The 27,247-nt window shown below is 42.0% G+C and overlaps 1 protein-coding gene across 10 annotated transcripts in view; it reads left to right on the forward strand.

The window, feature by feature from the left end:
- AFDN (afadin, adherens junction formation factor) overlaps positions 1 to 26,722 on the forward strand; it is a 156,626-nt gene extending 129,904 nt beyond the window's left edge. For 4 of the 10 annotated variants that reach the window (XM_053591040.1, XM_053591042.1, XM_053591041.1 and 1 more), the window contains 8 exons: positions 1,912 to 2,106; positions 2,971 to 3,062; positions 3,703 to 3,888; positions 5,937 to 6,938; positions 16,376 to 16,510; positions 19,579 to 19,867; positions 23,777 to 23,858; positions 24,664 to 26,722. In XM_053591040.1, the coding sequence (XP_053447015.1) occupies positions 1,912 to 2,106; positions 2,971 to 3,062; positions 3,703 to 3,888; positions 5,937 to 6,938; positions 16,376 to 16,510; positions 19,579 to 19,867; positions 23,777 to 23,858; positions 24,664 to 24,817 (2,135 nt within the window). In that variant the 3' untranslated portion in view covers positions 24,818 to 26,722. Of the gene's footprint in view, positions 1 to 1,911; positions 2,107 to 2,970; positions 3,063 to 3,702; positions 3,889 to 5,936; positions 6,939 to 8,959; positions 8,996 to 16,375; positions 16,511 to 19,578; positions 20,093 to 23,774; positions 23,859 to 24,663 lie in introns of all 10 variants that reach the window. The other 6 variants (XM_053591043.1, XM_053591045.1, XM_053591037.1 and 3 more) reach the window with 5 other exon arrangements.
- The last annotated feature ends 525 nt before the right edge of the window (positions 26,723 to 27,247 follow it).

Genomic DNA, 27,247 nt, shown 5'->3' on the forward strand with positions numbered 1-27,247 from the left:
GCACAGGTCTTGAGAATGGTGACAGATGACTGTGTTACTCATACACTTTTATCATTATTTTAGATACTTTTTTTACTTACTACAAAAAAAGTTAGTTGTAAAGCAGACTCAGGCAGGTTCTTTGGGAGGAATCCTGAATAAAGCACTATTATCATAGCTACCTCCGTGTGTGTTTCTGCCCCAGGACACCTCCCAGTAGGACCAGATGTGCAGGTGGCAGATGGTGATACTATGATCCTGACCTTACAGACCTAGGCTGTATTTATGTTTTAAGTTTTTACCAAAAAAGTTTAAAAAGTAAAAAATAGAAAAAACTTACAGAATAGGAATATAAAAAAAGAAAATATTTTTCTGTAGCTGAACAACCCATCATTGACTAAAACGTTGTTATTCAATACCTGGCTGTAATTCACTTTATATAAAACTCAATTATTTAAAAAAGTAATTTATTTGTGGAAACTGTGCTTTTGTAACTACCAGTACTTTAAAAAAGCCCCTCAGAATAAAATCAATATAAATTTAGTACTTTTTTATTTTTCAATATAAGGTGTTGGTCTGTTGCCCAGGCTAGGGTATAGTAGCATTATAGCTCACTGCAATCTCAGACTCCTGGGCTGAAGAGTTCTTCCTATCTTAGCTGCCCAAGCAGGTGGGATTGCAGGTATACACTTGTAGAGATATGGGAGGTCTCAAAATTGCCGAAGCTGGTGGCCAATTCCTGACCTCCCAGAATCCTCGGATTACAGGCATCGGCCACCCCACCCTGCCAGTGCAGAAGTTCAGAGACCACAGGAGAAAATCATTGTGATTCACATTCTGTCTTAAATCTTCATCTTTCCAGGGCATTCTTAATATGCTTTGTTAAATGTGTGCATTGCCTTCTAAATATAGGCCTTCATAGCCCTCTTCTTCAAAATTTAGAATTCTACCAACAATAGCAACAACAAAGTATCAGAGAACCTAGGCCTACTATTTACTGAAACAAACAGAAAGGGCATCCCAGCAAAACCATGTGTGATGTTGTCAGTCTTGACTCAGCACATATTTTACTTTTTATATAACAGAATTTAGTGTCCTACTTATCTGATTTCATGGTTTAGAGTCATTGAAAAGGAGCAAACTAGAATGTGAATTATTGTAGAAATCAAAGAGGAACACTGTTAAAAGTAGATAGTAAATAAACTAGGGTTAGCAAGCAAGCTGGAAAACTGAAAATTAACACTGAATGATCCCATTCGATGGCTCTCCACAGTGACAGTGACCCTCAGTGACTAAAAATTTTAATAAGTCTTTTTAAGAAATGAGGAAAGTATATTTAAGTTTTATAAAAGTTACTTAAAAATAGATTTGTTACTTGAAATGGTTAAGTTTCTTTCAGTTAATGAGAAAATAAGCTTTGAAAGTGTACGTTTTCCTGTCAGTACCAGATGAGTAAAATGTTTTCTTTATTTTCAGTATATTATTTGGAAGTTGTTCTAAGGTTCTACAGAGAGAATTTACCTTTATATTTGTGGCTCAAGCAGCTAAGGCACCAACCACATACACCTGAGCTGTCTGGTTCCAATCCAGCCCAGGCCCGCCAAACAGCAATGACAGCTGCAACCAAAAAATAGCCGGGCGTTGTGGCAGGCACCTGTAGTCCCAGCTATTTGGGAGGCGGAGGCAGGAGAATCGCTTGAGCCCAGGAGTTGGAGGTTGCTGTGAGCTGTATGCACTCTACCTAGGGTGATAGCTTGAGGCTCTGTCTCAAAAAAAAAAAAAAAAAAAACACAACTTTATTTCTTATGCTAAGAATAGTTTGTAGAGAGTTTTCAATATTTGCAGATTCACCTTTCTTTTAAAGCGATTCTAGCTGAAAATAGAATAAAATCTTGAGCCAACGAAGAGATACCTCATGTGCTTTGATTTCAGTGTCAGATCGCCGTGGCTCAGGTAAACCCCGACCAAAGAGTGAAGGTTTTGAGCTCTACAATAATTCAGCTCAAAATGGGTCTCCCGAAAGTCCTCAGCTGCCTTGGGCAGAATACAGTGAACCAAAGAAATTGCCTGGTGATGACAGACTGATGAAAAACAGAGCTGACCATCGCTCTAGCCCCAATGTGGCAAGTAAGAGGAAACACTTTTTCACTTTCCAAGTACATCCATGGTCGTAGTCAGAAGGGGAGAGGTGGGCATTTGGTGGTTTGTTAACTATTAAACTTAAATTTTTTCCTGAATATATTGGCTAACTAATACATGGTTTTCATAAAAGACATCATAATTAACGTTTCTCTAATACACATAAAAACTAAAAGGGAAAACGTTTGGTTTAATTGATGCTTTAGACAAGTACATTGATACTGTCTCTAGCAGGGGTTGGGAACAGAAGCTAAAACATTGTTTACCCTTTTAAAGAATTAACAGAAATAATAATAGGAGGAGACACAGGCTTGCAAGGCATATTTACTGCCTAGCCCCTTACCAGAGATATTCACCAGTCCTAGATAAAGCTAAGACTGTAGATAAAACTACATAGCTCTAGGTTCTGACAATTTAAGAAATGGGTATGGATGTGAGATCTAATTTCTCACATGCCTTGATATTTGTGTCTCTGTAGTAGACATCTCACTAATGATTTAAAGATGAATGAGACCCTTAAATTTTATCTTGTGCGATGCCTGTGGCTCGGTGGGTAGGGCACCAGCCCCATATACTGAGGGTGGCAAGTTCGAACCCAGCCCCGGCCAAACTGCAACAAAAAATAGCCGGGCGTTGTGGCGGGTGCCTGTAGTCCCAGCTGCTCGGGAGGCTGAGGCAAGAGAATCTCCTAAGTCCAGGGGTTGGAGGTTGCTGTGAGCTGTGATGCTTTGCCACTCTACCAAGGGCAATAAAGTGAGACTCTGTCTCTTAAAAAAAAAAAAAGAAAGAAAGAAATTTTGTCTTATAGGTAATTTATTTAATACTAAACTTTTTCTTTCTGCTTTTTAACAGATCAGCCCCCCAGTCCTGGAGGGAAAAGTTCATATGCTTCTGGAACAACAGCAAAGATAACATCCGTCTCTACTGGAAACCTCTGCACTGAGGTCTGAGAAATCAGCAAAAGATTTTTATTACATTTTAATATTAGATTTCCACTGGAATATCTAACTTAACTATTAATAAGATGATCTTTTTCTTTTGAGACAGGATCTCACTATATTGTCCAGGCTGGTCTTAAATTCCTGGGCTCAGCTGATCCTCTTGCCGCAGCCTCCTGAGTAACTAAGATTGCAGGCACAAAATACCACACATGGCTAATTTCATAAAACATTTTAGAGACCAGGTCCTGCTGTGTTGGCCAAACTGGTCTCAAACTGCTGACCTCAGTGATCCCCTTCCTCTGCCTCCCAAGTAGCTGAGATTACAGGCAGGAATTATTGTGTCTGACTTAATCTAATTAGATTATTACTCTACAAATAAGCATCGTATGTAATTCCTAAATTTGTAGCATTTAGTCTTTTGATTTTTAATACACTAGTCAGGTAAATTAGTTAAATGGATAAGTCCGGGCAAAATAAAATACTTTCTATGGTTCTCTGTATAGGATTAAACACTTAATTTTTAACACAGTATTTAATGTATATACAACTTTTTATATTTTAAAACGTACCATTAGAAATTAGTCTGTTTGCAAACAGCTCACTTATAAAAAGCTTGCTTTTCTTTGTTTTTCACATTTTACAGGAGCAGACTCCTTCTCCTAGACCTGAAGCCTACCCCATCCCCACTCAGACATACACCAGAGAGTATTTTACCTTCCCAGCTTCCAAATCCCAGGATCGGATGGGACCTTCTCAGAACCAGTGGCCAAATTATGAGGAAAAGCCACCTGTGCACACAGACAGTAATCATTCCAGTATTACAACTCAGGTTAGAAGTAAGGCATTCTGTAAACTTTCCTCAGCTCTCAAAGGAGTAAGGTAGATCGATGTGACAGAGCAAAACAGTGAGTTTTGAGACACAGTTGATATTTTCTGATAGCAGCATTCTTCTCTTCTTATTTTTTCCTTTCATCATTTTATGGGTAAGTCTGAGGAAAAAGGGAATAGGACAGAATACTTAATAAGACAAAGGATTCTTTGTTCTCTTGGTGTTTGATTAATAAAATGTTAGTAAGACAAGGCCTTGCAGTTGGGAAGGCAGGGTTTGCTGATTGTAGGAGTGAGGAGTGAGAACCCAGGGAGTCTGCACACTGTCTGTTGGGAGCTGTCCTTGCCTGTGCTGCTCAGGGCATGGTTGGGGAACAGGACAGAACAGAACAAACAGGACAGTGGTCAGTGCTGCTGGGGTGGTGGCTCCAGCTGCGTGACAAGCTGTCTTGGCCTCAATGGCCTGTGGCCTGGGCTTGTGGGTGACACCACAGCTGTCCATGTAGAAGCTGAGTAAGAGCCCAGGGTCGGCAGGAGGGGGTGGACAAGTGGGTCAGATGGAAGGACCACATGGCCACTGAGGAATTTGCGTTTTTGTCCACAGTATATATAAGGGAATGCCAGTCTCAGCAGTTAAGCTGGAGATGTTGTAAAATGTGTTTTTCTTTTTAGAAAGATAACTGTTGCACTGTGAATGATTGTGGAAAAAAATTAAAGGTATCTTTAAAAATTGGTAGTCAAGGATATGTAATATGCCTGGATGTTGTGAACAGATGCAGGAATTCTGAAGATAATCATTTTTAGATTGGCCAAAAAATACTAACTTTAGAGTTGAGATAGGATTTGAGCTGAGCCTCAGAGGATGAGAACAACAGGCAGAAGAGAGAGGGGGTTGCGCTCACAGGGGCAGCGTGAGTGCAGACAGGGAGGGGATTGCGCTCACAGGGGCAGCGTGAGTGCAGACAGGGAGGGGATTGCGCTCACAGGGGCAGCGTGAGTGCAGACAGGGAGGGGGATTGCGCTCACAGGGGCAGCGTGAGTGCAGACAGGGAGGGGGATTGCGCTCACAGGGGCAGTGTGAGTGCAGACAGGGAGGGGGATTGCGCTCACAGGGGCAGTGTGAGTGCAGACAAGGAGGAGCCTGGGTTCTGGGGATAGAAAGTGCTTCTTGGGCCACAGAGCTTGACCTGTTGTCTGGTCTGTAGTCTGTGCTGCCTGTTTCCCAGGGGTCTTGATCACCTGCAGTAGTCCAGGCCTGTGAGTGCTGGGTGCGCTCTTTCACCCTTGTCCGGCGGGGATGATGTGCCTCCTCTGACAGCAAGCTGGGGTCATCTGGGAGACAATACCTTTCTCCACCTTTGTCTATAAAAATAATCTCATGCTCTGGTTCTTCTAGCCTATTTTGTTAGACCTTAGTAAAATCTGCTTTCCATATGTCAAGGCAATCCAATTTCAAAAACGTGTACTGAATCCCATTCTCATGCACATTTTCTCCTATTTTGTGGGAGTAGTGTTATTAAGTCTTCTTATTTATAGTATGTAGCTGCCATTTCCTTCCATCTCACCTCTATTAAAGAGCTTACAAAGTAGCCGTTGGCTTGTGAATCCATGCATGGATAAGATGGTTTAGGTTTAATAATTACTCTTAAAAATAATTCGTGAATTATTTGAGATCAGTTCGAGAATTAATTGATCTTAATTAGACCAGATACTCACTCTCTTGGAGTATGAGTCATTTAGCTGGCTGTGGTGGAGACTTGGGACAAGGTGCCATAGGGTGAAGAAGGGCATAAGCTGGGAAGGGCCTCATGGTTTGTGTATTTTATTTTTTTTTGACAGTGATGCAGAGAGAAAGCTTTTCTCTCAAAAAGATAAATTTACTGTTATTCCACATTACCATTGAGCTATTGGACAGTCTCAGCTTCCGTTCTGTACACTCATGTAACAATTTTCTTAGTTTTTTCCTCCCTGAAGATAAAATGCTTATGAATATTTAATAATTTCTTCTGATAAATGGCTGAAATACAATAGTTCTTTTCCATTTTCCAGCGTGTTACCCGTTCCCAAGAAGAACTTCGGGAAGATAAAGTTTACCAACTTGAGCGGCATCACATGGAGGTGGCAACGGATCGAAAGTCTGACAGTGACATGTGGATCAATCAGAGTTCATCACTGGACTCTAGTACATCCAGCCAGGAGCATCTGAACCATTCCTCTAAGTCGGTGACCCCTGCTTCCACGCTGACTAAGAGTGGCCCTGGCAGATGGAAAACACCAGCCGCTGTTCCGCCCACTCCAGTGGCCTCCTCTCAGCCTGTCCGGACGGACCTGCCTCCGCCACCCCCTCCGCCTCCTACCCACTATGCCAGTGATTTTGATGGAATCCCCATGGATTTGCCTCTCCCACCCCCTCCTTCTGCCAACCAGATAGGACTGCAGTCTGCACAGGTGGCAGCTGCAGAACGGAAAAAGAGAGAAGAGCATCAGCGGTGGTACGAGAAGGAGAAGGCACGCTTGGAGGAGGAGCGGGAGCGGAAGCGCAGGGAACAGGAACGGAAGCTGGGCCAGATGCGCTCTCAGGCCCTCAACCCTGCCCCCTTCTCTCCCCTAACCACGCCACAGATGAAGCCAGAGAAGCCCTCCACACTGCAGAGGCCCCAGGAAACGGTCATTCGGGAACTGCAGCCACAGCAGCAGCCCCGCACAATCGAGCGCAGGGACTTGCAATACATTACGGTCAGCAGGGAGGAGCTGTCCTCTGGGGATAGTCTGTCTCCAGACCCCTGGAAGCGGGATGCCAAGGAGAAGCTAGAGAAGCAGCAGCAGATGCACATCGTGGACATGCTGAGCAAGGAGATCCAGGAGCTCCAGAACAAGCCAGACCGCAGCGCCGAGGAGAGTGACCGCCTGCGGAAGCTCATGCTGGAGTGGCAGTTCCAGAAGAGGCTCCAGGAGTCGAAGCAGAAGGACGAGGATGACGAGGAAGAGGAGGATGACGATGTGGACACCATGCTGATCATGCAACGCCTGGAGGCTGAGCGAAGAGCCAGGGTAAAGGGGAGATGCCTCGTGTGCGGTCTGTGACCCTGGTCCGGCTGTGTGTCTGTCAGGCAGCCAGGCCCCTGGCCCTGGCAGGATTAAAGAGGCCCCGGGCTGGTTACTGTATGCACTGCTGTTGGCCCGACTAGTCCTATGGAAATGGGCCTGGCCTGTGAGGCTGAAATTATAATATAGTTCGAATAGAACTTTATTGTTCTAATTAGCAAGCTCATAATTATCCTTCTCATTAACACTTCAGTTGAGAAAATAAGTATTTATTACCAAGTATTTGTTAACCAGTAATAGTCTTGATCAGGGGTTGGCTTTCAGGGCCATGTGGGCTCTGGCATCCACTCAGCTCTGCTGCCTAGCCCAGAAGCAGCCACAGATTCTTGCAAACACAAGGGCATGGCTGTGTGCCGATAAAACTTTATTTACAAACACAAGGCAGGTAATTTGCTGATTCCTGTTCTTGATTATTATGTCAGGAATTCATAGTGGTTATCGAAGTAAGCTGCTGAGGTCGTCATATGTAAGGTCATTACCAGAAGTGAGACCTCCACAGTAGTTAGTTATACTGTTAATGAAACAAGCAAACAGTTACATTTCAGTTGTAGTGTAAAGATATTGGTAACTTTGGATTTTATCCATATTTCTTTGTTTTAAAGCAAATAAAAGTAAAATTTAAATTAGTAGCAAATTGTTAAAATGCAATGTTAGATGAATGCAAGATTCCTTGTCACCCTATGAAGAAAATTATCAGCAGAGGCATTTATCAGTATTCATTGTGGGGAGTGCTGTTGACCATGATGTGTTAATGAGTTCTAGAACGTTTTTGGTTTGTTTTTTTTAAAACACAGTGCAATAATCTGAGGAGAGATGGCCGAAGGCCATGTCCTTTTTGTCTTTTGGATTTTGCTTCTAAGTTCGGCTGTCTGTACTAAAGGTCTAAACCGATGGCTGTCGGGTCAGACGTTTTACTCTCTGCTCCGGATGAGCTTCATCTGGTGATCCTTGGTGAGCGCTCACCACACAGAGCTCAGCAGTGCAGTCTTTTTATTGTGCTCTGTGCATCTTTCCTGAGAAGTCTCTGACACACACGTCTTAATATAGTATATATAATGTCTCAGCCAAATTTGTGTACATCTTCACCCAGAATTCAGCTTGAGTCCTGTCTGCACTTAGATTTCTTAAATGAGGCCAAAATGTTAACTATTACATTGTTTTCTCAGTGCTTTTTTTGGGTGTTTTTTTACAGTATCAGTAGTGAACTTCTTTAAGACTGTTCTCCATAAGAACTATTTCATTTGAAAGAGAGCTGTTTTGTTAGTAACTGAGCACTGCACTTTCGGCATAAGGATGCTTGGAATAACTTCCATCCAGTTTCTTGCCTCCCTGGTGCTCAGTAGTGTTAGCTGCCTGATCTCTCCAGGGCAGGTGCATCCCCTCTGCCCCAGCTGTGTCCCTTCTGGGCACGTCAGAATGGATGATCAGAAACTGAAACATTCATGGCCTTGTGCCACACAGCCTGGAAACAAGGCAAGGGTGCCCTGCCTCTCCTGACCAGAGACAGGGTGAGCATCTCTGTGTTAGCGTTTCTGTAATTAGCTCATTTTTATTTGAAAGTCTGTCAGAGTTATTATTCCAAATGGTTAAAACAGTAAATATTTCCAAATATCATCGTTTGTACATAAAAGACTTTGAAAGTTTCTTACAATAATTGAGTAAAAAGTATTTGATTTTTGGTCATTAGTTGTATTAGTCTCCAAATAAGAGAGCTGAGAGAAAATTTGCTTTTTATTAGTTTCTATATATCTTAATGATGAAACTCAAGTATAATATTTAGTATCATGTGTATATTTTTTTTATTTCTGAATACTTGAAATTAGTCTGTGGTTCTCTTCTCATCGGGTTGTCTAAAAACAGATGATGCATGATAGCAACAAAACGGCCAACGGCGGGGCGCACGTCTAAACCTAACTTTTTTTTTCACGCTTCATCTTTCTTTTTTTTTCCTTCTCTGTTGCCTGCAGCAGACTGCTATGCCAGCAATCTCTGTTCTAGATTTGGTATGTTCTTGTTTCTTTCCCTTTGGTACTTTTTCCTGTCTTGATTTTCTTTTTTCTTTTGGTGGTGATTATTTTGTGTTTTTAGTAGATGCCGTTCTCTTAGGGGGTCTTAGACCAGAGCTGTAGTTGGGACTCTAGAAGCATGCCTTTGAACGTGACTAGATTTAGCTACTCTTTGCTTTTCTCCATTAGTTTTAAGTGTTTCTATTTGTTTATGGTTTTGAACTTTTCTCAGTTCTAGTCATAATTGAGTCTGTGTTTTCTTATATAGTCATAAATACATGAGCAAAAGAGATCAATTTTGCCAAGAGTAATCTATTTTATTCTTCTTACATTAGCAGTAGATTTTAAATATTCCACTGTTATGAACTCAATTAAAATGGTATTGACACTGTGTATTGACACTGTTTGCCAGTTAAGATGTAATTGTCTAAGATGTCATTGTCTGTTGGTAGAGTAAGATAGGTTTCTACTAAACATGTGTGCTGTGTTGTCTTTAGTAATGTCACCTGGATTTTAGTTTAGTTTATCAGCTGTGCCAATTTATAGTCTGCTGAAAAATACGTAAGGCCACAGTCTGTTGTAATTTCCTGTGTTTATTGTCAGTATTGGGAAAATTGGATTGGTCATTTGGTGACCATACAGCTTGCTGCTGCATCTGTCACCTGTTAGACTGATACATTTATATTAACTCCGAGGCAGTATTTATTCTTAGTCAACTTCTTAGAGATGTAAAACCAGTATGAGACAATACTTTAAAAAAATCTCTGGATCATGGTTTAACTTTACTAGCCTTTCCCCCACCAACTTAAACAGTGCATGCCAGTGTCACCCTAGAGCAGTGACTTTCAAGTGGTATGCTGTGGCATCTGGTGTGCCTCAAAAATTAAAAAAAAAAAACATCAGTTATTCTTGTAAGAAGTTCAAAGCACAGGGAATATACTTTTTTTTTTTTTTATCAGCATAAAAAAGCACGCCATGGAAGTTTTAACTATAGGCTCAAGTGTGTGGTGAGTAAAAATGGTTGAAAAACACTGCCCTAGAGAGAAGCTCTTTTTGCCCACATCCCCACCCTGTGATGAGAGGGTGTATTTGCTGAGCTCTGCATTTTTTAACATGAAACAAAGCTTTAAAAATATACATTTTTCTTTTGACTTTTTCGTGTATATGAGGTGTAATTTGAAAATGTTCATCAACTAGAGGTCTTCGTGTGAGCTACTCATTAACAAGCATTTGCTTCACATCCATTACAGGGCAGGCACTGGCCAGCTCCACAGGCCCGTCTGTAACAGGGGAGCAATAATACCTAAGAACAATGGCTGCACCAAGATTTTTATTCCACAGAAATAAGTTCAAGTTTTTCTTTATGAGTATTAATATTGATCCTAAGTACATTTCTGAGCATTTCTTAGCCTGATTCCTCAGTAAATATTCTGATTATTAGCAACATCATTATTCATAGAATTCTGGATGTCAGAATGGGCAGACTACCCTGGGAGAGCCTCTCCTGTTGAGGTATTATTCCTCTCCTGCAATAGTAAGTGTAAGGGCTGGGGTGACATTGCCCTGAACAGTTCTCAAGCTCTTTTCTTAGGCACATTAGCAGGATTTTCAGGGGACTGAGGGGATGCATGAGGCAGGCCTCTCCCTGTTGGAGAGCATCTGGGTTTCACAGTCGCAGGCTGCTGAAGCTAGTGTCTGCACTCCCCCTGGTTTCTCTGTGATCTGTCAGCATTGGCCCAGGACCTGCCTCCTTTGTCTGTGCTCACCCGGGTCTGTGACAGTAGCACCACACTGATAACCAGTGACACCCCCATTTTCTAATCCAAACTTCAGACACTGAAGACTCAGGAACCCACCTGTCTATGTAACAGCTCCCCTTGGAGTCACATAAGGCTTTTCAAACGTAGCTCGTTCCAAATGCAATCCCTTCCGTCCTCTGTGTACCTTGCACTGCTCCTTGCTCTCTTTCTCTTCCCTGTATCGTGGATGTTTTATGTCACTTTGTGGAGGAACCTTACAGTCATCCGTGATTCCTTTTCCTCTCCAGTCAGGAGCTTTACTGTCTGAACTTCCACAAAACCTGTTACCTCAAAGTATCCCTGACCTGAGCCATCATCTTGTCCTGCCTGGCTCACTCCCAGAGTCTGGCTGAATCCTTCGATTCTGTCCTGGTCCTTCAGAGGGCATTGTTGACATACAAGTGAGAACATCCTCACACCTCATAAGCAAAGTTCCCCATCACTTAGACTTTCCAGATCTTCCCATTTCCTTCTCATGCCCTCACCTCTCCGCTCTTGTGTCCTTCCATGTGTAGGGCCAACTCCTCCCTGATGGTTATTGTCCTTCCCTGGGTGTACCTGTGGCTGCCTCCCGCCCTGTAAGTCTGGCTTAGATGCCACTTTCAGGGAGACCTCTCCTCCAGTCTCTCCTGTCCCTGCCCTCTGAACGCCTCTGTGCTGTGTCAGCTGCGTGGTGCATGTTACTTATCACTGTGTGCGTGTCTCTTTGGGGTTGCTTGTGCTTACTTGCAGTTAGGGCCTTTGCCCAGGTTTCTAGAGGAGTTCTGGCATGTGGTCAGCAGAGAGGGATGCTAAGTGAGTGGAGCAGGGTCCTGGGTCCAGTCCCCAGGCTCCTGAAGGTGTGTGTCCTTCCCAACTGTCAGCAGCCCAGAGTGAAGCTATCAGGACATTGTCCTCACTAAGCTTCCTAAACCAGTGTGTCTTAGTGTTTGCCTCAAAGTGTGCTAGCTGGAGAGGTTCCCTCAGCACCAAGTTATAGTGGAGCACTTGTGTCCTTAGGCCTGTCCCTTAGATCCCTAAATGAATCTGCCCAGGGGACTGCTCTGCTCACTCTGTGACACCTGTCTCCACCTCATCTGGCCTGTGTATTAGGACTTCAGGGACCGGGGGGGCTGTGGCGGAGAGGGGAAAACCCATCTGTCACTTTTGCCTGGCTGCATCTCAAGGGCAGTCTGCCCTTCCACTACACGATGGGATGTGTGACTTGTTCCCTCACTGCTCCCACCACATGATGGGATGTGTGACTAGTTCCTTCACTGTTCCCACTGCACAACAGGATGTGTGACTTGTGCCTTCACTGCTTGGGTTGAGAGGTATCGGCACCTGACACTCGTTTCCTTGTAACTAGCCCAGTGTGTGAGGGACTTGCCCAGACTCACGCAGATCTTGTGAGAATCAGGGCTCTTCAGACCTAGCATGTGAGAGACTCACCCATTCCACCTACACACCCCTGGTCTGAAAATCTGGAACCTGAAATCTTCCAAATCCCAAACTTAGCAGTGCTGACATGGTGTCATAAGTGGGACATGCACCGGTTGTTTGAAATGTTACATAAAATTACCTTTAGGCTGTGAGTATAAAGAGTATATGAAACACATCATTTTTGTATTCAGACTTCGGTCCCATCCCTAAGCTTTCTTATTATATATATATGCAAATATTTCAAAATTCCAAAATGGAAGTACTTTTAGTTCCAGTATTTTGGATTAGGGAGATTCAACTTGTTTCATGTAAAGTGAGAGCCAAGGTTCCAACCAGAATTGTCTGAGTTCATGTTAAGTGTTCTTTGTACAACACAAAAAATACCTCTTATCATAAAACTGTATTACTAGCAACCATCTTACTGGAAGTGTCTTTGGCCTGGCAGTCTCTCAGTGACTAGTCTCAGTTTTGTCTTGTCACCACATTTTAGTATGTCATCTGCCAACTCAGAGAACATGAGAACTCACAGGAGAAACTCCCACTTGGGGGGGTACCAGTGAGATGCATGTGGGGTAGACACCGGGCACACCCCTCTTTCAGTATCCTGAGTACAGGAGCTAAATGAAACTATAAGCCACATAAAAATTTCAAGCAAGACTTAACAGGAAGCCTAATTTGAGAATTATACCTTTAGAGAGACCTGTCTATAGGAAGCTGGACTATATTTTGCCTGTTCAGATTACAGCACTCAAAGATGAACTAGGAGTGCCTTCACAGCAGAGCCCTCAGGCAGTGCACCCTCTGGAGGGCGGCTTTACTCAGGATATTAATTAGGAAAGATATCATATCATGGAGTAGGAAGAAAATTGGTATGGTTTTGTAAGATAGAATGGTTGCCCTAGAAGTGTGTATTTGGGCCACTTTGAGCCACACCATGTACTTGGGGTTGCTCTGTTGGTATTTCAGCAGCTAAACTATAATGTCTGATAAAATCAGCATTTTCTTTAAATTAAGAAAAAAGCACATGTGCTGTGCTGAGGGAAGGAAGCTATTATTTAACTGAGTGCCCGGTGCTCTTGTGGGTGGTCTTCCCGATGTCAGTTAATACAGACTGCTGTTCAGAGAGGGGACTGTGTTCTCACATCGGCTCTGTGACACGGAGTGGACCTTGGCTTGGATGAACAGCTGATAAGTTTCAGAGCTGGGTTCTGAAACCAGATTTTGTGGCACCAAAGGTCTATAGTAACAAATGGTCTAATAAATAAAGAGTTTTCTTCAGTTTTTTTGGCTTGAAAAATTTTTGTAAGGTGGATATTTTTGATGGGAAAGAGCAGAAGCAGAGAAAGTCTACAGAGAATAAGATTCTGTAAGGGCTTTAGCAGACTTTGGAGTTGTGCTACAGTGGAAGTGTCAGAAAGTTAAGACTCTCTCATGACCCTGTTTTGTGTCCAAATACAAGTTAATGCATTTTTGTGGTACAAAATTATAAGTACACAGATTGCGACATGCATTCTCATTTTACCTGAAAGTGCCTGTTTTTGGAAATGTGGTCTGCCAGTATAGCAGAATCTCGGTTCTAGCTTAGTACTGGTTTTGAAATCCCAGCATAGTTCTGGATTGACAATGACTTTTACTTTGGACTGTCTCAATTCATCAGGTCATATAGTGTTTTTTCTTTATATTGATATCCCCCAAATACTACTTCCCACAAGGCTCCTTTGGTAACATAAAACTTTTCATTCTTTTAATCACAGGATTAATGTTAACAGGCAGTTTGTCTCTGGATTAAGAGTGGTTAAATTTGTAATTTCAGTTAAAATGCCCTTTAACTCTTACAGAATTTAAATGAGCTTAGCTGTAGAGCTCAATGCACTATTTTGAGCTAATAAAGAGATTCTCATTTTTCTCATTAACACTTTTTGAGATATGTAGGTAAAGCAGCATATCTTTGAAGAACAAAACAATTTATGATTTGGAAATGGAAATACATGATTTAGCCAAAAGATGGAAAGAAACTGCCTTGATTATAGTAGCCCTGGTTGATTTGCCTTCTTTTAAGAATAGTAAGGAATAAGTGAACTCAAAACAGGGAGAAGGCTGGTTGCCTGTTGCCACCCAGAGTAGGAGAGTAAGGGTTTTAAGAGAAAATACTTGTTTATAGTATTTATAAGATGGAATTTGCATTTATAATTATGAGAATGAGAATTATTCTGATTTCTTAAATTTTTATACTCCTATTTAATTTTAAAGAACTAATTTGCTGTGTTATTTAATATTTTTTTGCTGAGAACTTTATTTTAGGGGTAGAACATATACATTAGTTTGTACGTTGTTGGATAAGGGAAGAGCCCATTTCATTAAAGCAATTTTATATTCTACCTTAAATTACTTTTTGATAGGATATTTGATGTTCTCACTTGCTGTTTTATATTTTGTTATTTTTATTTGGGTGCTGATTTTTATCGTTTATACTAGCTGAATATTCCCATCTTGGCTGTGATCTCTGTGCAGGGAGCTGAGGCGGGCCGACTCCTTCCTACTTCCTGCTTCTGCTTCCTGTCCATAGTATCTGCTCCCTGCTGTAAAAAAGCCATAAAAGACATTACCCTAACACCTCTCTAGGGCTTCTAACACAGGTTACACTAAAGAGAGAGTTAAATGGAAAAGATGATTTTATTTTCTAAGGTGTTTTATAATTGTTTACTGACATGGAAGCCAACTAACACAGGTTAATATTTTTCCCACTGGATACAGTATTTTTTCCTACAGAAATAAAGGAAGAGTAAGGTTGTTAGATTTATTTATATAATATATATAATTTATTTATTTATATGTATTGTTAGATTTATTTATATATATTTAAATATATATATATATATATAAAATTCGAATCCAGGATTTAACATTTTATATTTTTTTCTGTAAACCATTTATAGACAAACTGATAATTCTATTGAAATTGAAATGCATAGGAATTTGGGGATTTTGTGTGAGGGAATCTGCAGTGGCTGGAGATTGCACTGGATGAGTTTGCATTCCAGTTTTAGAAATGCCGAGTCAGCTTGCGATGCCCTGGGATAGCACAGCTGTGGGCTGTGGCAGGTCCATTCCAGATGAGTGAGTGGAGAATGCGAATGCAGCATGTTGAGAGTTACTGTCACCTGAGGCTAGGAGGACACAAGTAGTCATGTATTGAGATGACAAAAAGGGATCGTCATAGTCTGTTGTGCACTGGTTGTTAATCCAGGGTTCCTTCTTAGCAAAGGTATTTTCAACCTCTAGTGCACAACCAGGAAGGGAAAGGAGCTAAAAACCAAAAAGAAGAAACTTAAGTGTTTGGGTGATGTTAAGGGAAGCTATTAAATTTTGTGTTCCTTCTAAAAGGTAGAACTTGAATGACCAAAGATAGAAAAACAATCAGATAATGACTTTTAGACCAATAGAAGACTTCCTGACTAGTGGTTACCTGAAAGCAGAGTGGACCGACACTAGGTTCATAGACACTAGTGTCCAGGCAGGCGTGAGCTAGGATAGGCTTCTTCCCATCTCAGTCTCAGGAATTTGGGGGATATTCCTGAGCTGGGAAGGAATTCTTACAGTCCAGAATGGCATCTGGAGGTGCTGGTAAAGGGCCGAAGAGGAGTGGTAGGCCCCTGGCCTACTGCAGTCTCGTGCTGCCTGGGGATCCTCACCCACTGAGAGACAGGTGTTGACCTCCCACATCCCATAAGAGCAGAGACTTTTTTCTTAACATTCCTAGTGGAAATTAAAAAGCAAAAAGAGCAAAGGAAGGAGGGGGCTAAGTGTGCTCCAGAATTCCGTAAGGGGGAGGCCGTTGTTCGCATCTGTTAGAGAGGGTTCACTTAAATTTATCTAATAAAAGAATCATGCTTATTTAATGTGTGAGTGTATAAATTGAATTCCATCTTTGAGCCATGATTGAGGAAGAATAACTTATACAAAGGTTTGGGGTAACTTATAATTTAAAATAATAGAGCTAAAAAATGTGCAGGTTTTATCATCTTCCAACAGTGATTTTTAAGCCGGTTTTTGTATGTAATTTTGTGTGTATCTGTGTGTCTACTTGTCTTTGTGTATTTTATGTCTTGTGCTTGTGGAGTTTACTGAACGAAAATTAAAGTCAGTTTGCTGTCAGTTGCAGGACGAGGAACGGAGACGCCAGCAGCAGTTAGAAGAGATGCGTAAACGAGAAGCCGAGGACCGTGCCCGGCAGGAGGAGGAGCGGCGGCGGCAGGAAGAGGAGCGAGTAAAGCGAGATGCTGAAGAAAAGGTCATGGTCCTCTGAGGGCAGCTAGAGTCTTCCCAGATTAGCCTGAGCGTGACGTTGGGCTGGGGCAGAGGGGCGTAGGTGTGTTACGGTGCACAAGACAGAGCAGGGTCTGCATCCCCCAGCTTTTGTGATTGGACCAAAAACTTGAGCCCCATCTGGCCACCTGCCTGTCCTCTGGACTGTCTCCAGATGCCCTTATCTTCTGAGTTGGTCTCCCTCAAGCTTCTGAACTCTTAGGTGTGTGTAGCAGTGAGCCTCTTTGCAAAAGGTCTGTGTAGTTGGGGCTCTGATCTTTACTGGACATGGTCCAGCTTGTTATTGTGAAGGTGATATTTGCTCAGTTATTGTTTAAATTGAGGTTGAACCATGTGAGCAATAGGAATAGTAAGACGGTCTATTAACATTAAACATCTCAAGTAGATATTTACTGAAATTACTCAATGCTGGTTGATGGTAAAGAGAGCATATGGCTTATACAAGGAAGATTTAGTATGTAATCTGGTTTATTTCCATGTGTTTTTTTTTTTAATTTAAGTAATTCTTTTATAGTTTAATTTTAAAATGGCAATTAATTTGACCTCCTGAGAAATGGGACCTAGAGATACTGTTCTCTGAATGGCTCTTTGTCCTGTGTGTTCATAGCTGGGCCCTCGGGGACAAGGAGGCTATAGTCATTGAGTTCACGGGGGGTTAGGAGGGTCTGTCTCATCTGGAGGGGACTGGGTGCTGCAGTGTGTGGTGTGAGAGGGGCTGGGCTGTTCTTATCTGTTAACTCCCTTCTGTGAAGGTAGAAGCTTTGAGTGTTACAACTTCTGATGGGGAAAAAACTTTTTGCTAATAATTCCTTGATAGTCTAGGGAACTATATTAATAGAACACCCCTGCTCCCCCCGGAAAAGAACTTTTAGGAAGCTTTTTGTAGTGATATAATCTATTATGATACAGAACAAGGCAGGATTGGTAGACATGGTAAGACTCATTTCAATGAAATTTTGGTGACCAGTATCAAGACACATACCTGTATTTAAATCAGTGATTTGTGCATTTTATAGACCTTCACCTTCCTTTAAATTTATCATTATATTATCTATTGTATCTGAACAGCTTTTGAAGTATTCTCAGAGCGTTTAAGCTTTCAGGATTAGGTTACCCTATGAGTCTTCCGTTTGTGAACTGGTGAGTCAAAATTGATGATCTTTCTAAGGAAATCAGATTCTCAAAATTTTGAGCCACATGATTTCTAAGTATTGATGGTGTTTGTTGTTTTGCTATTCTGTGAAAAACCCTTCTTGCTGTTCGGACGGAGAGGCTCTTCTAGTTCTCTGCCAGCTCGGGCTTCCCACCCCCTGTGTGGTACTCAGTGCTCGAGTTAAGGCCTGGCCTGGCCTCATGTGGCAGGGGAGGTCTGGTTAACACATGGAGTGGTGTGCTTGGGGACAGGGACAGGCTACGCTGTCTGTATGGAGGGGCCCCTGGGTTACTAATCTTTCCAAAATGTGTTTTCACAACTCATGATTATGTCAAGTAACTTATGTTTTAGTAACTGCTTCCATAATTGAGTGGTCACTGTAAAAAGAAGTTGATGAACTATTTTTTATACAGAATGTCCAAAATCTCTGGGTTTGCTTTGTTATAGCAAAATGTGCTATTCGTTTGTTGGGTAGAATAAATCATCTTGTAATTGTTATCTGCTTTTGGTATAACTATAAAAGAGGATGTTTTGGTTTTTCCCTAATATGTTATTAAGCAACTATTCTTCGTGTTAATACTAAGATTCTTGATAGTTTCATTTAAAAGCCACAGAAGTCATTCTGGGTTTGATCCCTGATGTCAAAGGAACACTTTGTATAGATAAGAAGATAAAAATGTCTTTCTTTCAGGGTCTGTCAATGTAGAATGAGAAGAGATGATGAGCAATTGGGTTTAGGGCAGTGCTTGGGGCTGGCATGTGATCTTAGGTTTCTCTCCCTCAGAAAGTGGAGCAGTGACCCTGTATATTCAACTCTGCGCGCGTACATGTGGCTCTGGGGGGAGGGGGGGAATATAGTGCAAAAATTAAAACAGGGATAAAAACAAACCTAATGCCAGCAAGGTCCCTAAAATTAGTTCCTGGCTGGATGAATTTGGAGGTGATCATGCTCCATCACCTGGCATTCAGCATCACTCAGGCAGATTCTTCTGCTGGGTCTTCATTCCCTTTCCTATTTCCTTTTTTCTTGTGCTCTGAAACTTTTGTCAATCTTAAAAAAACTGTGCTGTTACCTTTTTTTTAATGTTAAATTTAACACTGTCAACTGTAGTTTGTGCAGATGTATGTCAGAAAAAATGTATAGTATGTGTCAAAATATATTTGAATATCTTGTTGCTGTTACCATTAATGCCTGGCTCTCTACTTTTCTGTCAGGGAGTTTACTAAGATTTGAAATACAAGTTAAGAACTGTGGAAAGCATATTTATTAGATTACTGCTTTAGTAGAATGAGTGACTTTGTACAGTTTGTGGTGTCCTGTTAATTTCCCTCCTGGTACTGGAGGTGAATGGGGGTGGTTTGCTCACATCATACCTGTCCAGGAGGGGCTGCCCTTCTGGACTGCTCTGGGTCTCAGTGGACAGGGTGCAGGTCTGCCCTGAAATGCTGGCCACAGATGGCCAAGGAGAGCTGGGGTTTAGTTTGTGCTGTCCTTAGCAACAGCAGTAACAGGTAAGTTAACATCCTCCTGAAAACCAAAAGAGCTGCAGGAAGCATGCTGGAGCGCAGAGGAGCTGAGCCAGCAGGATGAGCGGGAGGGGCCATGGTGGGAGTCAGGATCCCACACATGAGCTCGGCCCTGTGCTGCTGAGCAGCCTTCTTTTGGGTACCCAGAGTAGACTGTGCTTTCCTGAGTCTCAAGAGAAGGCTTTCCAGGTTGACCTGCTGCTTCTGTCACAGTACTTGTGACGTTTAAACTTTGACATCCCAGGGACTTGTCCGTCTGCGTGGTGGTGGGGACTGCTCTCTGTGATGGCTCAAAGGGTGGGCAGTCCCCTCCTGCCTCTGACCTTTGCACTCTTGTCTATTCCCGCCTGCAGAGGCGACAGGAAGAAGGGTATTACAGCCGCCTGGAGGCCGAGAGGCGCAGACAGCACGATGAAGCAGCACGCAGGTTGCTGGAGCCCGAGGAGCCTGCTCTGTGCCGCCCTCCACTTCCTCGGGACTACGAACCCCCATCCCCATCCCCTGCGCCCAGCGCCCCTCCTCCCCCGCCTCAGCGAAATGCCTCCTACCTCAAAACACAAGTCCTCTCCCCTGACTCGCTGTTCACTGCCAAGTTTGTTGCATACAATGAGGAGGAGGAGGTGGAGGACTGCAGCCTAGCAGGTCAGGATAAGTACTCCAGCACCAGGAAGTCTCATGGGGACCTTCTCTCTGCCTCCCTTAAGCCACAACCGCCCCCCTGCCTGCTGCGCCCAGCCTCCGTTGGCTTCTCTCTCTCCAACTCCTTCCAGCCACCCTCAGCCAAAGCCAACAGTACTGCTCACAAAAAAGGCCAGCCCCTGCCCCCTCCAAACAAACCAGGCTACTACCGTCCCAGCCAGTGCACAGGTAGAGGTGACAGATGGCATGACTAACCACGCTCTCTGTTCTCCGTGATTGGAGCTGTGTAGTCTCCCTGCACACTTACCTTGCAGTGTGGTCCTTGTGATCGCACTTGGCTTTGGAATTTGGGTTTCACTCGATCACGCGTCTCTGCATGGTGGTCTCCTCTGCTTCCAATCGTAACGTCTGTGCTCATGACTCTTTTTCATAGATATCTTAGTACTCCATTTCCTATACCTTAAGAAGCTCCATTTCTTTGATCAGCTGACAATAATCAGTCCTCCATTATTCCCTGAATCATTTAAAGTACTGTTGGTCTTGGCTTTCATTCTCCACCTCTTCAAATGATTTTTATTTGTGGTTGAACAAGTGCCTTTTCACATATCTTAGTGTCTTTTAAGTGTAATAATTACATTGTAAGTTTTGCTGTTTTACATTAGTAGAACTTTTTGTTCTGGATTCAGTGGCTTCTGAAATGAATCATACCATTCATGGTGGTCAGTGGAGTCAGAGTGTCTGCTGAGCTGGGTGATTGTCTGGCTGTGTGACCTCAGTGCAGCTACCTTATGCCCAGGCTAGAGAGCCTAGTTAGTCTTCTAGTGATTCCTCTCCTTCCTTTTCTCTCTGTTTTCATTCTTTCCTGTCACCTCATACTCTCGGCCCCTGGCAGCATCAGCACCTGCCACTAGTTAACCTCTCTGTTGGCTGCACTACAGCAGTTCCCCTGCCTGGGACAGGGCCCTGGAGGCTACTGTGGGCGTAGAGTCTATAGTCAGTGTTCGAGATAGCACTGAGCGTTTTGTTGAAAATACAACTAAATTATAAGGATTCAGATTTAACACTACTAGTCTTGCCATAAATGAAATTGGAATTCTGGTACTAAAGATCCTCAAATACAGTGTCACTTTTAGCAAGTATGTAAGAAACTTACAAATTCGTCATAATTCTTCATAAACAATACATGGGGCTCAATTCTGAAAGAATTTTCATCTTCTCAGCCTTGGTGTAATCATGAGTCTTACATAACAGAGTTTTGTCAGAATTCAGTTTTTTTCTCACCTGGATCTGAGCTTTGATCCACTTTGAATGTTTATAGTATATTGATACTTAGATTGAATAACTTTGGAAGCCAAATTTAAATGTTTTCATAAAATAAGCCATTGTAAATATCTAGGATGTGGTGCTACCTTTTAAAGACATTTATGGCATAATAGTAAATTTTGAAGCAAGATACCATTAGTCTCCCTGCATCAGATTTTATAAACTGAACTGTTAATATTTTGTGTCATGACACAAGTGGGAGGTTTGGTAGCAGAATGCTGTCGCTAGCATTGCTTCTCATTGTCTTGGCACAGCACACACTGACCCTTACTCAGTTTCACACTTACATTCATTCTCACATTGGAGCAGACTATCTCCTGTGTCTGGGGTGCTCAGCCTCTTTGCAGACTCCTCTGTTGAGCCCAGAGCCGTCTGCAGCACACAGGCCGTTCTGACCTGTCCCCTCCTCCCACTGCTGGGCTCCTATGCTGGGCTCCTCTGCTGTGAGCACTTGGGTAAAGTGCGCTTCTATAGACTGGGCTTGGTTTCTTCACCGGATAGTGTGAGGAATAGAATCAGGATGTGAAGAATGAATAATAAATTGGATTTTAACATAGCAATCAATATATATTTGTTACTAAAACTCTTTGAAAATTTTTGTAATTTGTATTATTCACACGGTCAGCTGAAAGTATTTGATATTCTAGTTATTTTTTAAAGTTATGAAAATTTGAAGAATTGATTTTTTTTTTTTTTTTACCAGTGGAAAAAGCCAGTATCATTGTATCATTATTATTATTATTTTTGAGACAGAGTCTCACTTTGTCACCTCAGTAGAGTGCTGCGGCATCACAGCTCACAGCAACCTCCAGCTCTTGGGCTTAGGCAGTTCTCTTGCCTCAGCCTCCTGAGTAGCTGGGACCACAGGCGACCGCCACAATGCCTGGCTATTTTTTGTTACAGTTTGGCCGGGGCCAGGTTTGAACCCACCACCCTCGGTATATGGGGCTGGCGCCCTACTCACTGAGCCACAGGTGCCCCCTGCCAGTATCATTCTTAAAATTCAAAAGATAAAGCTTAATGTAAGCTTTTAAAAATAAAACAAAATAAAACTTCGGAGTTAAATGGGAAAAAAAAAATCTCACCATGCAATTAATTTATCTTAAGACCCACTTTAGGTCGCCTTAAGCTAGAAAAGTGTTCTTGTTTAGTCTTTTGAGTCTCTGCTGAGGGTGAGGGGTGTCCTCTGTGGCGACCGTGGGAGCTGAATGACAGGAAGTGAAGGTGGTGCTGTTGGGGTGACCCTGCAGGGCCTTTTGCAAGGAGAGAAACAAAAATTATTTTTTGTGGTGGCGCCTATGGCTCAGTGCGTACGGTGCCAGCCACATACATCGAGAGTGGCTGATTCGAACCTGTCCCCGGCCAGCTAAAACAACAGTGACAACTGTGACAACAACAAAAAAAATAGCCAGGCGTTGTGGGAGGCATCCATAATCCCAGCTACTCAGGAGGTTGAGGCAAGAGAATTACTTAAGCCCAAGAATTTGAGGTTGCTGTGAGCTGTGATGTACTCTACGGAGGGTGACAATGTGAGACTCTGTCTCAAAAAAAAAAAAAAAAATTCATTTTTGTGCAGCTTGCTTAAAAAGGAATCTTAATATGAAATAATTGTAATAATTTTGTGGTACTTTAATCCAGTATTCAGTACTATCAATATTTGCTGAATGTTTTGAGCATTTTTTACTCCTGCCTGTATTGGTAGAAGTAGATTTTTCAAGTGTGAGTTTATTTTTCTTGCTGACTTTTATTATTAATAGAAATACATTAATCATGATTTTAATGATGTATTATTGGTGACAGACATTATTATGTAGTACTTGAATACGTTTGAAATTTCTTACCTGCAATGCCTCTTTTGATCTTCAGCAACCCACTGGAGTTGGTGAGGCTGATGCTGACGTCACACTGAGCCCTGGTGCTTGGTGGGTGGAGGCGGGCGATGCGGGCAGGGTGCTCGGCCTCCTGCACAACCTGCTCTCAGTCCCGTGTTTATTTGGTTCGTGATTTTGTGTCTGCACCACCAGTATCAAACACTAGGAGTTGTTATGGTAGCTCATGTGTTTAAAAAGTTTTGCTTAATTTTGTTTTTAATAATTATAGCCATTTACCTTGAAAGAGAAATGCAGTAGCTATCCTGAAAAGGGGAACTTCAGTTATGTGATTACTTCTAAATCTTTGGGGGTTTTGCTCCCAGTGATTTTGTAAGAAAAATAGGAGTGTGTCTGGAAAGTTGTGTCTGATCGCCCCATTCATAAATTTTCGATAGACTTGTCTTTTCAATACATGATCATGTATTTTATCTGATTCAAGTTTTGTGGAGGTTTACTCATTACAGCTCTCCTCTCTGGCAGTAAAGGGCACGCGGTCCATTATTTAGCACCTTGTGAGGGGAGTGCTTGGATTACTTGAGCCACTGATGGTTGTAAATTTAAAATTAACGAATCTTACATAACATGAAGAGCTTTTTGCCTTATTTATTCAGTAATTATAGACACCTTATTTTTGTTACTTCACTATATCTTTATCATGAGTTAAGTTTTGGAAATAATGCAAGTTCTTTAACTTTTCATTTCTTCTTTTATGGAAAAGGGCCAAACTCTTACATGGGATCTACTGGAACTACTGGCACCCACGAGGCTTCCTGGGACCCACGAGAGAAGCGCTCTAAAAGGTACGGACACTGTGCTGGGCAGCTTCCTCCGACTGGTGACTTCTTCCACTGCTCTAAGCATTTTTAAACTATGTACAGCTGGATTGGTATTTCAGAGGCTTCATTATCAGGTCAGATGTTTCCTGTTGTACAAAATTATGTGAGCCTACAAGCTTTTTAAGTTTTATGTCGTAATGTAGTTTTGGTTCAGACAGTGATGTGGGAACTAGCCTTACTTGTTAGAAAATTGGAAGCAGTCGGCCATGCTGTCCCGTCCCACCAGAGAAAGTTAGGAATTCAAGGACGGTGTCCAGAGGGCCAACCCTGATGGTGCATAAGAAATGTATAGACTTCTTGTCTTAATTGAACGTCCTTGGTTAGAAATGCTGTGGCCCAGCCATTCTTAAAATATCGAAGTTGAACTAATCAGAAAAATCTTAAGTACCATTCTATAACTTACATGCCTCTCAGGTACATGTAAGATTCATTAAATTGTATTTTAAAATTGTACTCCACAGTTAAACTTGTTTAACTATAAGAATTACCTGCTTGTTTAAAGTTGTTTGCTTTTTGAAAGTTGAATATGACTGGGGATAGTTAAGATTTTAATAAGCAGAACATTTTGCCCCTTTTTTCCTACAGGGCTTTAAATACAGCCCCTATAATTTTAGTTAAAGGAGAAAGTAATAGCTTTAACCAATTTTACCAAAGTTTAACCAAGAATAAGTCTGTGAAAATTTTAATTAATCGCCAATTATGCAGATTTACCTAATTGTTAATTACTTCTATTTTGACCAGTAATTGTTTGTATTTCTCTCTTATGCAGCCAAGATGCAGATTTACCTGGAAGTTCTGGAGCCCCTGAAAACTTGACGTTCAAAGAGCGTCAGCGTCTTTTTTCACAAGGTCAAGATGTGTCCAATAAAGTGAAAGCTTCTCGTAAATTGACAGAACTGGAAAACGAGCTGAACACAAAATGAAAAATAGGAGTAGGGCACCTTGTGTTTACCCAAAATTTCTCTCAGTTGTGGATTTTAGGTGTGAGTTTGAAGAGGAAAAGGGAAAATTCTATTTCTAAGTGATTTATAATTTCTGTTTCTAAGATGTATGGAATTTAAAAGATGCTCCAATTTCAAGAAATTTTATTTTACTTTATCAAGTGATTGTCATTTATGTAATTCTCAAACCTGTTTCATTTCTTCGTTATCTGACTCACATGGAGAAAACTCTGTTTAGGAGTCTTGAATTCAAAGGGGACAGAGTGAAGGGTGGGGGTAGATAATGGACTGTATCTTCTCTCTTTATTTCCCCCCATGATCATCCTAGGAGCACAGACAAAGAAGCTTGATTTCTGTTCTTTTTCAGAAACTTAGTTATCAAGCAGAATAGCTTGACCTACTCTATTGTTTGCACTACTTGGCAAGAACCACACATCCTGTGCAGGAGAGAGCACCTGAGCTGCATCGCCTCCCTGTCCATGGAGGCCTTTGTAGTCTGTGTGGGCAGGATGGACGGAGCTACCTGTGGGCCGGCTGGCCACGCCTGAGAATTGCCATCTCATTTCTCACAAGTCTGAGCCCTCCCGATCAGTTCTACATAATCTGATTTTTAAAAATCTGAATGAAGAAAATTTTAAGGATTTAAGCATAGGGGATTTTATTTTTATAAATACCAGATTATTGTTAGACTTAATAAAACATTGGTGAATTTAAAGACGACAGCTGCGTTAGAAACTCCAAGGGCTCTCTGAAAGAGGATGTCTCTGGCTGAGCATTGCTGGTGTGACTAGGAGCAAAAGTATCTGAGGGCAGGAGATTGGTAGGGGACACTTGAGCACACCTGTCCCTCAGACTTCAAATTGGAAGAAAATCTGCACTGATACGCTGTCGGGGAGAGGGAGAGATTCAGTTCCATGTGACATGTGTAATTTAAGTATTGTAAGAGTAACTCATGGCAGTTCATGCTATTTTTTTTTACAGCATAATAGAGTAATTTTAATTTGCTGAATTATTACCATCACTTCTTCAGCTATGGACCTCTGGTTGATGTTGGGGAGATGGGCCTCCATTTGTCTTATATTGTGTGATGTGAAGATGATAAATTACCTGTGATTATAAGAAGATTTTCTATTTGACACAGCCCTAAGGTGGGATCCAGGAGTTTTTTGTTCTCTTACAAATATGTATGTTAGGAAAATATGCACACTTTCAAAGAAAAGAATAGACCCTTTTGCTACTTTAGAAATCACTTTTATTAAGAGTTGTATGATAAATCATTAAAAATACAAGTGTAAATATTTTTTTATGTCTGTCAGGGTTATTATTTGGAAGTGTGCTTTTACCATTGTTCTATATCAGACAGTAACATACGGGGCCGTGACAAAGGACTGGCCTGCTCCAGCAGTGCTGGGGAAGCAGGCTTCTCCCAGGTGTCTTGAGAAGCACTGGCGGCCTTAAGGTGACAAAAATCCACGCTTTCCCTGAAGAAAAGAGATGCAAATGAATTACTTTTCTGTTAATATATACAAAAACAAATACACATAAGTACATACAAATACATGTAAATATCTGTGTACAGGGATACTTGTACGTGTGGTTGTAAAACCCATAAACAAGTGGATTTGGCCATCTTTGAACAGTTAGGACAAATGTGAATATGTGTAAAAGCGCTTTTCATAACTAATTATAGAAAATCATCAAAACTGCTGTACTTTCCCATTTCTACTGTATTTCAGTTGCAACCTATTTTTAATAAACTTTGTATGTATTTAAGTGTATTTGCTATTATTTTGAAAGTGCTGACAAAAGTTTATATTTGTAACATCAGCCTTCCTCTCCCTGTCTTTTTCTCATCTGTGCACTCATCATTAAACATTTTCTGAGTATCATTCCTTTGTTGGACAGTATTTTTGTGGGGAAGTGTTCCGGGAAGCTGTCAGTTGGTCTCTCATGCCAGCTTAGCTGTCGCGGCCCTCGTGACTGAACACCATGTGTGGCAGTCCCGGAGTTGGGGGCGGGCTTATGGGGACCGTGCTTGGTTACACTGCTGCTTTGGCTGCATCCAGAAAAATAGCCAGGCGTTGTGGCAGGCGCCTGTAGTCCCAGCTACTGGGGAGGCGGAGGCAGGAGAATCGCTTGAGCCCAGGAGTTGGAGGTTGCTTTGAGCTGTGATGCCATGGCACTCTACCCAGGGTGACAGCTTGAGGCTCTGTCTCAAAAAAAGAAAGTATAATTCTAGAAAGACAAATACATGCTTTATATGAATATACAATGAGTCGCTGTTAGTTGTGTAAGGAAGGAAGGTATACACCAGGGATCCTCAAACTTTTTAAACAGGGGGCCTGTTCACTGTCCCTCAGACCGTTGGAGGGCTGGACTATAGTTAAAAAAAAACAAACTGTGAACAAATTC

The sequence above is a fragment of the Nycticebus coucang genome, chromosome 5 (assembly GCF_027406575.1).
Source record: "Nycticebus coucang isolate mNycCou1 chromosome 5, mNycCou1.pri, whole genome shotgun sequence".
NCBI classification, from domain to species: domain Eukaryota; kingdom Metazoa; phylum Chordata; class Mammalia; order Primates; family Lorisidae; genus Nycticebus; species Nycticebus coucang.